Here is a 13,400-nt window from a genome sequence, read left to right as displayed (position 1 = left end):
AAGGAAAAATATGATAGATTTGGTTCATATCTCAAATAATAGTATTTATTTATCTATTTTTTAAGGTTAATCTTCACTTTTATATACATAAATAAGAAATTGATAGTTATTTAGAAATTATTTTAAAATTTATATATCTTATTCGCATAGACATAGTGGTAGATCCAGAAATTTAAGAAGGTAGTCTAAAATTTAATTTTTTTAAATAATAGGTATACAAAAATTTTGTTTTTTTATTAACACGTTAATTTAAATTTAATTGTTTTTTTTCAAAATAAGGAGATATACTAAGCCTCTGCCTAGACCATAACGTAATAAGTTGAATTCGTCAATTAATTTCTCCTAAGTCACATTTTTTTAAACGAAGTACATCACATTCTTTCTTTTTCTTTACTATTTATATTCCAATTTTAATTATCCTTCTAGTTTTAATTATCTTCTTAATTTTTTATTTTAAATTATATTGTTTAAAATATAAGTATTTTTATTATTATAACATAAAACATATGTTTTTCTTTATAGAATTCTAGATTTTGAGTAGCTATATTTATAGAATATATATAAATTAATATTTATTTAAATTTTTTGAACATATTATAATTATTATAAATTATTTAAAAAATAATAATAATTATAAAATACTAAAATACCAATTTAACTTTAATTTTGCATTATGGTAAAGCCTTGGATTGGATGAAAATTTTGAAACATAAAAATGTGTTGTTTATATATATATATATATATATATATATATATATATATATATATATATATATATATATATATATATTATCATATTGTTTTTTTAAAATTAAGACTGAAACATATATTTGATATTTGAGGCGTTTCTATCGAAATATAATCCTTAGACTTAATAATTATTTGTCAGACACCCTCTTCCCTAATATTACCTATCTAACACCCTTTCTGACACAGTGACAATAAAGCGTGAATCGTCAGTCGCGCCTTCGCGGGGTTCTGTCCAAGTTGGCACCACGTTTGACACGTATGGAAGGCACAAATCATTATTCGCACCTTCCATTATGCACGCTGAATTATTGAGTACTCCATTATTACCCGAGCCAGAAAACTCGACTTTTTAACTATCTCTTCCCCTATAAATAACCCCTCTAAATGCAAACATCATTACACCAAAATTACTTGTTTATTCTCACTTCTATTAATTCCTTTTATTAAGCTAAATAAATTTTGTTATTGTTTTTATAAGGTAAAACTATTTTTTATTATATTATATTTATTTTATTGTAATTATTTAAACAAATTTTATTGTACTAATTGATTTGTATTATTTTTTAGAGTTATAAAATTGGAAGGCATAATTATACATTGAGACATTTTGCCGATACGGTAACAATATGAAATTGTTTTATTTAAATTTTTTTAATTTTTTTGGATTAGTTTATATTTTAATTCATATACTATTTATTTAATTATGTATATTTCAGCTATTGTTTTTGTAGATATAAGATTCTCAACCTTTCAAACTCTCAAAATGACACGTATTTCAGCTATTATTTACTATGATGGTGAAATTCGGGAAGATGAAACCGATGTTGTCTTCGCATCAAATCATTCTGTCATAATATTCTTCAAAAGAAACATCAATCTTGAGGAGTTGATCACAAAATTTTTAAGGGAGGTTCATGTTGAAAGTATTAGAAGATTGCCCTCACTTCAGTACAGATTTTCAATCGCAGTATTTCTATTAACTTATACATCTTTCGAACTCTCCAACGATGACGATGTTGTTATGATGGTTGATTCTCATAATCAATATTCAGACACTGATACACAGATTTATGCGATATTTGTTGAAGTATTTATGGTTCGTGGTATGTCATTATGCTCTCACTATGGGTTAGCTCAACAAGTTGACAACCCAACTCAAGTAATGTGTAAAGATTTTAACTTGTTAATGGGAAATCCACGTCATGGTGCCATCCCATCAAGCTCAATGGGGATACATTCATCAGCAACTTGTTACGATTTGTACTGAGGTGGCTCCATACACAATCTGTATGGCTACATCACTTCCAGTTCAAGGGGAATGCATTCATATGCCAATTTGTTTGACCTAAATATGGAGATGACCTCGACGCAACAATCTGTACAGTACCCATTTGATATGATGCCTTCAGGTTCCAAGGGGAGACATTCAACTGTAAGCTTATTCGACCTCAATGTCGAGATGCTTTCAAGTTCAAAGGGAAGACATTAAACTACCATCTTGTTCGACCTAAATGTCGGCATCGTGGAGGAACCCTCATCTCCACCAAGAGAACCTCTTCGTAAGCCAGGTACAGATAGGGCTGAGACTAGACTATTCGTTCAGCCAGAATCATCGCAGTTCAGAATAGACTCTGATGATGATAATGTAGATGAAGTTTCCACAAATACGATACACATCAAACCTCCAACACACATGTATAAAACTGATTATGGTACAGTGTGCGAGCCAGAATTTGCTGATATACCTAACGTTAGTGACTACGAATTTAACTCATTAGTTAATGATGGTGAGTTATATAAAGAAATGGAGTTTCCATCCAAATAAGAAGTGATAATGGCAATTAAGAATTATAACATTCGTAATTATGTTTAATCTAGAGTTGATCGTTCTACCACCGAAAAGTATGTCTGTCACTGTGTCCAACGTGATAACAAATGCAACTGGATGGTTCGTGTATAGAATAGGAAAAAGGAAAAACAATATATAGGAACTAACATTATATAATGGTCCTCACACATGTTGTGCTAGAGTGATCAATCAGGATCATCCAAACTTGGACTCCAACATTATCTGCCAAGTCATCATGCCCATAGTCAAAGCAAGCTCCCATATAGCTATTGTGGTGCTGATTTCAGCTATACAATCGCAATATGGGCACATTGTCTCATACATGAAAGCATGGAAGGCAAAACAGAATGTCATTAAAAAACCTCACGGCGAGTGGGGTCTATCTAACAACGAACTACCAAGTTAGTTTAGGGTAGTGCAAAGATTGAATCCTGGGACAATTGCCTACTTCTAAACTTGTCATGAATACCACAATGATCGAGTGCTTCGCTATCGATGTCAATTCTACCGGATATTTTGGACTTACCCACAGTGCATTAATGTTGTGAAATACTGTAAGCTCGTGGTCCAAATTGATGGGACATTATTGTATGGAAAATACAAGCAAGTTTTACTATTGATAGTTATCCAATATGGTAATCGCAACATTATTATAGTAGTTTTTCCCTTGTTGAAGGAGAAGATACAGATTCTTGGACTTTTTTCCTCAGAAACTTACGCTTAATGTTGTGAAATAATGTTGTGACTTACCCACAGTGCATTAATGTTGTGAAATACTGCAAGCTCGTGGTCCAAATTGATGGGACATTATTGTATGGAAAATACAAGCAAGTTTTACTATTGATAGTTATCCAATATGGTAATCGCAACATTATTCTAGTTGTTTTTCCCTTGTTGAATGAGAAGATACAGATTCTTGGACTTTTTTCCTCAGAAACTTACGCTTACATGTTGTCACGAGGGAAAAAATATGTGTCATTTCAGATCGCAGAATAGGGATCAAAACAGCAATTAATTCTTTGGGTCCAATGTGACAACCACCCTATGTCCGACATCAGTATTGTATCCGACACATTGATGCTAACTATCATGGAAAGTTCAAGAATAATGATGAGCGCCAATACTTGTATGTCAAAATGCCTAATTTTATTTCTCAATCATTTTCATTTTTTATGGAAGCTTAACAGTAAGTTCTACATTTGACGCTCAAGTTACAAACTATTACCTGAAACATTTGAGTTCATGATTCAAGATTTGCGAGGAAAGAATGACCAATAATACAATTACATCAGCCTCATCAACAAATAAATATAGACAAATGCATATGATGGTGGATATCGATATGGACACATGATGACCAACTTGGTTGAGGTTATCAATTTAACCTTAAAGGGGGCACACCATTTATCAGTAACGAGTTTGGTTAAAATGATGTATTTTCATTTAGGAGCGCTTTTTTCCAAGCTCCAAGCTCGGGGGACAAGCTCAAACTTGGATTCAAAACGGTCATGTCTACCACCTAAGATTAGTTGTAGATCTACAAAAAAGAATTGTTGCATCAAATGGAATGTCTATAACAATCTTCTCTTGGACACATAAATTACTTCGTGTCACAGAGATGTCGCAACCTTTTCAAGGGATTCAAGCTAACTCGTTCAAAGTTAATCTACGAGACAGATGGTGTGACTGTGGGATTTTTCAATATCTAAAGTATCCATCCTCCCATGTCAAGACTATAACTATTTTTTGGATCCCGTATATCGACTTTCAGAAGTATTTAAGGTATATGAATTTAATTTTCCCCCACAGGTAATGAGAAAGACCCTGATAAAGTCCAGAATTGGCTTCCGATTGTACCAGATCAATCCTTATTAAGGGAGCCCGATCATCCAAAAACAACTCGAATTCATTGTGATATGAATATTCGATAGACGTCCAGAGAAAACAAAAAAATATAAAGGCATTGTAGAAACCTAGGACACAATAGGAAAAAATGTCCATCTCTTTTATCATCAAGTAACCATTGATGTTGTGATGATGTAATTGTTGTTTATGAAATCTAAGTTTGTGTTATTTAATTTTCATTTACTTTCAATTAATGTCATTTGAGCATCATTGAGTAATAAGACACTCAAGTGAAAATTAAATAAAAATATTACAAACTAAATACAAGAAAATAATACAAATCAAACAATAAAAATAACTAAATAGAAACATTAAATACAAATGATACAATTCAAAAAATTAAATAATAAAAACATTAATAAACAAAATAATTAAAAAGTCCATAATTAAATAAAAACTTTGCAATTGCTGGTAAACAAACAAAATTAAATAAAAGCATTACAAACTAAACAACTCTATCGATGTCTGCGTCTTGAATGTGTTCCGCATGATGGTGTTTGTCCGTATCGATGATGATTTCTTCGTATAACTTATTTTTCCTCCCCACTCTCATCATCATCATCATTATCTTCATCATCATCATCAGGAGCAACTATATTTTGTTGATGAGAGATGAATGACGATGTAGCACCTCCATAGAATAAGGTATGGCTAACTATCTCACTGCTCATAGAAAACTGTGAAAACTACGAAAACACCTACATCGATGAGTGCGAAAACTGGGTCGTAGGTGTTTGTGTATGTGGTGAACCTTCACCAACCAAATAAGCAACATATGAACCCCACGCTAAATCTACAAGCATGAAAGTATAATATCCACCATGAAGGGCCATAAAACCCTGTTGTGGTGGCATCTAAACAAGTTACGGTGGCATATAAACAAGTTACGATGGCATCTGACTCGATTGCGGTGGCATATGATATAAAAGCAGTACTGTCTGACCCGACTGTGGTGGCATCTGAAATGGTTGCAGTGCCCTATGATATGACTGCGGTGTCATCTGAAATGGTTGTGGAATGTACACTGATGTAGACGGCGGCTGCTGTGATGGTTCCGGTGCTGTAGCTGAGAACGATCGAAAAGCGTCTACTCTCTTTCCATGAGTCAGGAGACGATGATGTTGTGACGGTGGACATCTTTATCAGTGTCGATGAATGCTCCCGCCTCGTGCTTCCTTTGAAGGTAAGAACATTTTCCCGTTCGTGTTGAACCACTCATAATAATCATCTGCAATCGAATAATGATCCACATGAATGAGTTTTATATGAGGAATGCGACCACGTTGATCCTCCCATATCATTACCCACTCAATGTTCTTTAACAATCAATCAACATTTTTTTGCCTCGTCTATCGATGATATGCATATCGTTGTGATTCTTAGGTGCTTCTGGAATAGATTGTACGAAACTAAATTGGCGGAGCACGCGATCAGTAGGATGCCACTTGACAATAACATAACATATCAGAGGGACCACCGCCATCCATACATCTAATAGGCCCCTTAAGTGATGTGGGATACAAATCCTCATTTCTTCAGTAGAATAAGGAACACATTGAAACTAAAATAAATATATTTAATTTTTATCAAAATAATATTATAATTATAAAATGATAATTAAAAGTAAATAGTAAAATTTAAATACATACCTATGTACCAACCTTTTGATCAATGAGTAGCCGAATTTATTCCAATTTATATGGTAAATCTCAATGATGTTTTCTTGCACTTAACCACCTATTCAATGAAAAAATTTCATTATATACTCAACAAAATTATTTATATACGAATTCAATATTGAAATTACATCAACAATAGCTGGAAGACCAACAAGTTTTTCACGATCGGACATAAAAAGGGTATGCGATACCATGCCCAAGAATGGAGAAGAATGAGACATCTGCCAATAGCATTTTTTCGATAATCAGTTTCTCGACACATATCCCTATACAGAAATACTAAAACTGCGAGTCCCAACTGAGTGCACCGGCAACGTGAAAATCTGTGATGTGATGTAACCACATATAATGAACTTGGTTGTGCGATTTGTTGGGCATCAGGATCCCTCCTATGAGCTATAATATGTAAGCTTGTGTATACATTTTAACTTGTTCCTCAGAGGTTTCACGACTCAAATGTAGAAAAGTTTTATCCAACCAATTTAACGATATTCGATCATCATTGAAATTAGGCGGGACACCTCCAAGATACTTCTCGCACAAAGAATGCCAATCACCATCCGCCACCCCAGAAATCACATTCCCATATATCGAAAGCCCCAAATATATGGAAACATCCTCTAGTTTAATCGTGCATTCTCCACACATAAGATGAAATGTGTGTGTATTTAGTCTCCACCTCTCAACCAGTGCAGAAATAAGGTTGGTTTAAGGTTACAACGCCCTTTATATTTCACTGCGTAACTGAATCCAACCTCGACTAAATACGGCCAAACACGAGTATGTATCTCTAACTTAACGTTACGAATAAATGAATCTAATATATGATCTCTTTCCTAATTTAATAAATAGTATACAAATTAAAATGTAAACTAATACTAAAAAATTAAATAAATAAAATATTCACAATAATTAAAATAACTACACAATTTAAAATTATTATTGTATCGGTAAAATGCCTCGAGATATGATTTACATCTAAACGTAACAACCCGTCTTCCATTTTATAACTGCAAAAAGTAATAAAAAAAAAGTAGTACAATAAAATTTAATAAAATAATAAATTATTAAATAATTATAATTTAATAAAAATATTTGACATTCTTAATAGAAATATTGATAATAGGAAGAACGAGAAAATTTGAGATTTGAGTGTGGTTTGAGGGTTGTGTTGAGTGTAGTATTTATAGGGAGAGTGGAGGGGGACGAGTGGTAATTAATGTGGGAGACGGGTGGTTCGACTGAATTAAAGGAGATCCGTGCCTTCCGTACGTGTCAGATGTTCAGCGAATACACTGATGGCCATCTACGTCTTTCCTTACGCGACACCAGCTCGAACAGAATCTCTCGAAAGCGCGGCTAACGATCTGCGCTTATTGCCACCATGTCAAAAAGGGTGCTAGATCAGTAATATTAGGAGAGAATATGGCTGACATGTAATTATTGGGTCTGAGGGTGATATTTCGATAGAAACACAGATATTTGAATATATATATATATATATATTAAATTAATATTTAAAAATATTTTTAAATTAATGTATAAATTAATTATTTTTCTTAAATTAATATAAAAATTTTAATTTTATTTAATATGATATTAATTTTTAATAATAAAAAATATAAAATTATTTGAATTGCAAGAAATGAGCAAGTAGGTGAAGACTAGGAAGGTAAGTGAGGAGATGGGCACGTGGAAAGAAAGATCGGGAAACACAGGCAGGTGAGAGAGACGGGTGTTCGGTTTACTATAACATCGCTTGACTTCATTTTACGTGGTTAATGTTTATTTGTTTCTAACATTTATTATAAATTTTCAAATGAAAGAGTACAGAATTTTTTCAGATTTGATGAAACTCCACACCTGAATTAATCAAAGCAAACAAATTGCCTTACAAAATTCACACTTGAATTGATGAAAAAAGACACTGCACCTTGAAAAAAGAATAACTACAATCAAACTTCAAAATATGAATATTTGTTCAATAAGAACAAACATGAAATAGCATATTCGTGCCAAAACACACAAGTTTCAGCCAATGACTCCCTTCTTTGCTTTGAGTGACTCAAGTGCCCGAATCCTAAGCTCAATTTCAAGCTTCTTCTGCTCACTCTCGGCCTCTTCATCAAAACTTGGATGAGACTTCCTCCTCGCTGCATCCTCGTCATTGATGTCCTGACCTTTCATTTTAAGCTTCTCCACATGTCTCTCTTCTCTTCTGCGACGCCGTTCATTGCGATGTCTACGCTTCTCCTCCTTTCTTAATCTCTTTTCTTCCTTCCTCCTCTTAGCTTCTTTCCTATCCTCAATTTCAGAATCACAGCTAGAATCATCGTCTGATGTAACTACACACCTCTCGGACCTTTTATGCTTTCGCTTCTTCTTATGCTTAGTTTTGTGATTATCACTCCCTTCAGAACCTGAATCCAGACCATTGTTATTATGATCAATCTTTTCAAGAGACATCGGTGAGGTTTCCACTTTGTGGAGTTTATCACTATCCTTCATATTATTTTGACGAGAATGACTCCTCTCATTAGATCTTTTCCCGGATCCCAGGTGTGGTGAACTTTGCTTCTCACCTTGAAATGAGTCCTGAGACAAAGCAGGTGCTCTATGTCGATCTGGAGTTCCTAGATGAACCTTTTTACCAGAGGACCTCTCGCTGAGAGGAATAAACTAGAAGTCAGTCCTCTAACAATAGTAATCAAAGATGAAGAATTAAGTTATGGCAGTAACAAAGTGATACCTCTTCATTTCAAGGTCCTTCCTCAATTCTGTAGATTGAATGCCTGTCAATCGTTCAAGAGTATGAACCTTACTAGGAGAAACCCTCTGCTCACTCAATGGTGGTGAATGCCTATGGGAAAAATTAGACCAAACTAACTTGAACATTCATCATCTAAAAAGATCCAACAGGAGCACTAGCAAAAAAATCGATTAATTTGAAATCAAACCTGATTCTGCTGGCTCCATTTTTACCCCCTCTTCCTTTACTGTCCAGCTGACCTTTCAGTTCTCTCGATTTCTGTTCAGGACTGAAGCTATCATCACGAGCGATTCGCTGCATACATTGTCTCATAGGACTGTCACGCAGACTTGATGACCTTCAGAATCAACAATGTGGAAAATAGATATATTCCATGAGAAGCATTGACACTAAAAAAAATGAACAGATTATGATACAAATAAAACATCTTAAAACAAATTTTGATAACATACCTCCTATCTTCACTGGTAGACTGCTTCCTCAAATGTGAAGGAGATCCAGAGACAGGAGACAACTTTCCAGACATTCTGTGCCGTACACTTCAGCCCCTTAATAAATCTAAGATGTTTAAAATTAACAAAATCTGTACGAACAGGATGTCAACATACCGTTGTCTTTCTCCATGAAAAAGCAAAGGTGACCTTCGATCCTTCTGAAACCTCCCAACTGGCGAAGATCTACGTTGCACAGGGGAGGCAGAACTTGATTGATAAGGTGAAGACTTACCCTGGGAAGGAGTTATTGGCCTACGGCTGGAAGCTGGTGATCTACGTCGTGCAGGGGATGACGACCTATGTCTTGGTGTTGAAGAAGATCTACGGCGCTGCTGTCGCACAAGGGAGGGTGACCTGCGTCGGAAGGGTGACGGAGATCTATGACGCACAGGTAATGGAGATCTTCGATGTGTTGGAGGAGGAGATTTGCGACGCACAGGTGAACGAGACATACGATGCACATCTGATGGAGATCTATGATGACGGACAAGAGATGGAGATCTACGACGTCGGATAGGAGATGGTGATCTGCGACGTCGGATGGGTGACGGCGACCTGTGACGTCGGATGGGTGACGGCGACCTACGACGTCGGATGGGTGACGGCGACCTACGACGTCGGATGGGTGACGGCGACCTACGACGTCGGATGGGTGACGGCGACCTACGACGTCGGATGGGTGACGGCGACCTAAGACGTCGGATGGGTGACGGCGACCTACGACGTCGGATGGGTGACGGCGACCTACGACGTCGGATGGGTGACGGTGACCTACGACGTCGGATGGGTGACGGCGATCTACGTCGTCGGATGGGTGATGGCGATCTACGACGTCGAATGGGTGATGGTGATTTGAATTGATAAGGAGAATGTAATCTACGCCTTACAGGAGATGGTGATCCTCGAGATGAATGAGATCTAGACCTTTGCCTAGAATAAGGTGATCGTCGTCTTGCAGGAGAACGTGATGATCGAGGTGAATATCTAGATCGAGTTGGAGATTTTCTTGGGGAAGGATACGTCTTATCAAAGGAAATGGAGCTCTGTCGAGGTTGAGGTGATCTAGATACACTCCTAAATTTCTTTTTGCCACTGCATGAAATTCAGAAGCTAAAATCTCAAAAAAGTTTTCAGCCAATCAATACTTATGAAGCAACCAGAAACATAGAAACTAAACGAGTAATCACCCATGTCAAATATAGAAATTTTAACATAAAATTTCCTCCTGGTTCAATGATTGAAATGCATTCATGCTATTAGTTCTAGATCGAGAGGACGTACTCTGAATAGCTTCTTGAATTAGAAAATGATCTGCTGACTGAACGAGAATGCGGCCTCCTGCACATGAAACACATGATATTGAATAAACAGGTTTCACGATTGCAACCTAAAACCCAGTGGTGATTAAATTACCAAGGGGACGGAAGGCGATCAGTTGAACATGGAGACCGGGAAACGCTGCAAGTGATTAATACATTAGAATTTCTCTAAAAGTTTAAAATACAACGTTTTAAACAATTTGCATCAATTTACTTCAAATAAATATATTTTATTTTCAAAAACCAGTTCCTTATCATCCCTCAACTTACAGAACCACCATTGAAATGATAAGGCTACCAATTCTAGGGCTGAGCAAAGAACCTAAGAAAACCAAAAACTGATTTGAATCATTGTGTTCAGTTCGATTTTATATTCGGTTTGGTTCTCAGTTCACAAGTTAAGAAATTGCAATTATCCAACCCACAAACTGAATCTTTTTTTTATTTAATTAAATTACTTTTTTATTTTTAAAACATAAAAATAAATATTTTTGCATTTAGATTGGTGAAAATAACACACTATATGAAAATTTGTTTTTTATAAAAAATATATAAACAATGAACTGAACTGACCTGAACAAGTGGAATTCCGTTCAGATTGATTAGGTTATCTTTAATATTTGGTTCGGTTTTAAAAAGTACAGAATACAACATAATAACCGCAATATTTTCCCCAAAACAATCCGAACTATTATCATCCCTGGTCAATTCAAGCCATTTTAATGCACAATCTTCAACTTCACAAAAATTAAAGTTGTTTGCAATGTAGTACTTCTAAGTCAGAAATAAGGAGAAGCCTAAAGAATTAGGGGGAATGCTACATAAATTGCGTAGCCCAAAACTCAATGGGTTAACGTAAAGGAAAAAGAAGAAATTTTAGATCCCACACCTCCCAATAGAAAGGTGAAAGCCCCAAACTAACATCAGACTATCTTTATAGTGATTCGATACTACTTGATCTGTTCAAAAGCCGCAGCTCACATGCATGGCACATAGAAGAGAGAAAAATTGCACCAAACTAAATATAAAGAAGCTAAGCTCCTCACCTCTTCCTTCTGACACCATTCCTTTGGTCAGTATCTTTCTCTTCCTCGGGGCATACACTCGAACCCTTTGGCAGCATATTCTTTGATGATGAATCCAACCCCGCATCACCAGCCTACAGTAGTTTGAGGTAAAGGACATGAACCCAAATAATTGCAGAAGCTAGCTGAGTGGCATAAAAAACACAATGGAAGTTAAAACCAAAAACCCAGCTTCAAAGTTGCAACTCCAGCATGAAAAAAAATAGTATTACCATCTTCCTCGATCTCTCTTGTTCAAGTTCTCTACTTTCCTTATCTTTCTTCTGCTGAATCTCATTTGCTATCCGATCTGACTCTTCCTACACCACACATGCTAACATTGTTAAACAAGAGATAAGATGAGTACTAACACAGATGCAAACCAGAATCCTAGAAATATTTCTAACCTTTTTCTTTCTAGTTTCTTCTTCTTTGGCGTCCAAGAATTGCTGAGGAACACCACTTGCATTATTCTGCGCACTAAGCAATAGAATCCAAAGCTCTTTCATAAACTTTCTAGTATTCTTCTCCATGAATCCAGTGAGGGATATCTGGACTTCCTTGCCATTAACCTCCTGCATAAGAATAAACAACAAGATGAAATATAAATAACATTGCGTGTTTACCAAAAGCCCAAACTAACATACACTTAACAGGAAAACCATATGATAAATATAAAGCTCAACAAAAGATTTAATGAGTGACCACCCATCTGAATGCAATTTCTAGCTAATACTAAGTACGTTCTTCAAAGTTTCTGGTCATTGCTAACTAGTAACAATAGAACTTTCGTGCCACACCATATTATAAAGCAGCACAATTATAACTAGAGAAAACAAAAACTATAGGGGAATGAATACACAATAATACCTTTCCATCGAGAAGACCACAGATGAAGTTAATAAGAACTTCATCTTCAAAACCAAGAAGCTCAGTTACCCGAGTCGCAATCCAAGGTCTAATAACGTCCATCTTAACCTTCGTCATATCAACCTGAAAAAAAAGTAACAATGTTTCTTTTTTTCAAAAAACTAAACCCTAACATAGAACATTAACGCAAATATGGAAAAGAAATTATGGCGGGAAATGATTCATCTAGAAGTGAACCAGATGCTCCAATTCGGGAGCGAATTTCTGCGATTTCAGTAGCTTCGCCTGCTTATTCGAGAACCGAGTGTCTTGATCAGCCGAAGTACCCTAAATTTTTTTAAAGAATTAGTCGCAAACGGACTCGATAGCGAAGATCTAAAGAATACAGTACACGCGAGGGGAAAATAGTTTAAAAAATACCCGGAAAAATCCGCCCGACATTTTCAAGGGTTTGAAGAGCGAGTCCTTGTTTAAGATGACGAGTGAGAGAAATATGTGTTTGAGAAAATGAGAGATTAATACTTCAATTTCACGCCATGGAAAAAAAATCTAGGGTTTGGGGATTTAATGGAGTCTAAGGAGAAGGTATAAAAAAAAGGCGTAAGGGTCCCCCAATCCTTACAACTTTAGGGAAAAAGAACTAGGTTAAAATAGATAAATGATTATTTAATTATGTTAAAATGGTTTTTAATTATTAAAT

At 35.5% G+C, this 13,400-nt stretch overlaps 1 protein-coding gene across 2 annotated transcripts; it reads right to left on the bottom strand.

Moving 5' to 3' along the window:
* Nucleotides 1-8,117: 8,117 nt before the first annotated feature.
* LOC120167892 (serine/arginine repetitive matrix protein 1-like) lies at nucleotides 8,118-13,278 on the bottom strand. 2 transcript variants are annotated; one of them, XM_039176777.1, is made up of 13 exons: nucleotides 13,121-13,278; nucleotides 12,938-13,027; nucleotides 12,701-12,823; nucleotides 12,238-12,405; nucleotides 12,064-12,150; nucleotides 11,813-11,925; nucleotides 10,861-10,905; nucleotides 10,729-10,785; nucleotides 9,562-10,539; nucleotides 9,406-9,480; nucleotides 9,141-9,290; nucleotides 8,933-9,043; nucleotides 8,118-8,848 (listed from the first exon to the last, which is right to left on the bottom strand). In XM_039176777.1, exons 1-13 carry the CDS (start codon nucleotides 13,139-13,141, stop codon nucleotides 8,215-8,217), a joined length of 2,652 nt encoding a protein of 883 aa, XP_039032708.1. In that variant the 5' UTR covers nucleotides 13,142-13,278; the 3' UTR covers nucleotides 8,118-8,214. The 2 variants fall into 2 exon arrangements, with proteins under 2 accessions (XP_039032708.1, XP_039032709.1); XM_039176778.1 differs by having other exon boundaries at nucleotides 10,729-10,782.
* Nucleotides 13,279-13,400: the final 122 nt, after the last annotated feature.

This window comes from Hibiscus syriacus, unplaced genomic scaffold, assembly GCF_006381635.1.
Source record: "Hibiscus syriacus cultivar Baekdansim isolate YM2019G1 unplaced genomic scaffold, ASM638163v2 tig00111708_pilon, whole genome shotgun sequence".
Taxonomy (NCBI): Eukaryota; Viridiplantae; Streptophyta; class Magnoliopsida; order Malvales; family Malvaceae; genus Hibiscus; species Hibiscus syriacus.
The sequence above is the reverse complement of the archived record's forward strand: the minus strand, read 5'-3'. Positions and strand labels throughout refer to the sequence as shown.

Bases quoted from the DNA above. Each gene is read 5' to 3' on its own strand.
- LOC120167892 (XM_039176777.1), bottom strand. From the start codon at position 13,141: ATGTCGGGCGGATTTTTCCGG. The intron at 12,824-12,937 runs GTTCACTTCTAG...CTTTTTTTTCAG, and splicing joins CTCCCGAATTGGAGCATCTG to GTTGATATGACGAAGGTTAA. The intron at 12,151-12,237 runs GTTAGAAATATT...TGTGTGGTGTAG, and splicing joins AAGAAACTAGAAAGAAAAAG to GAAGAGTCAGATCGGATAGC.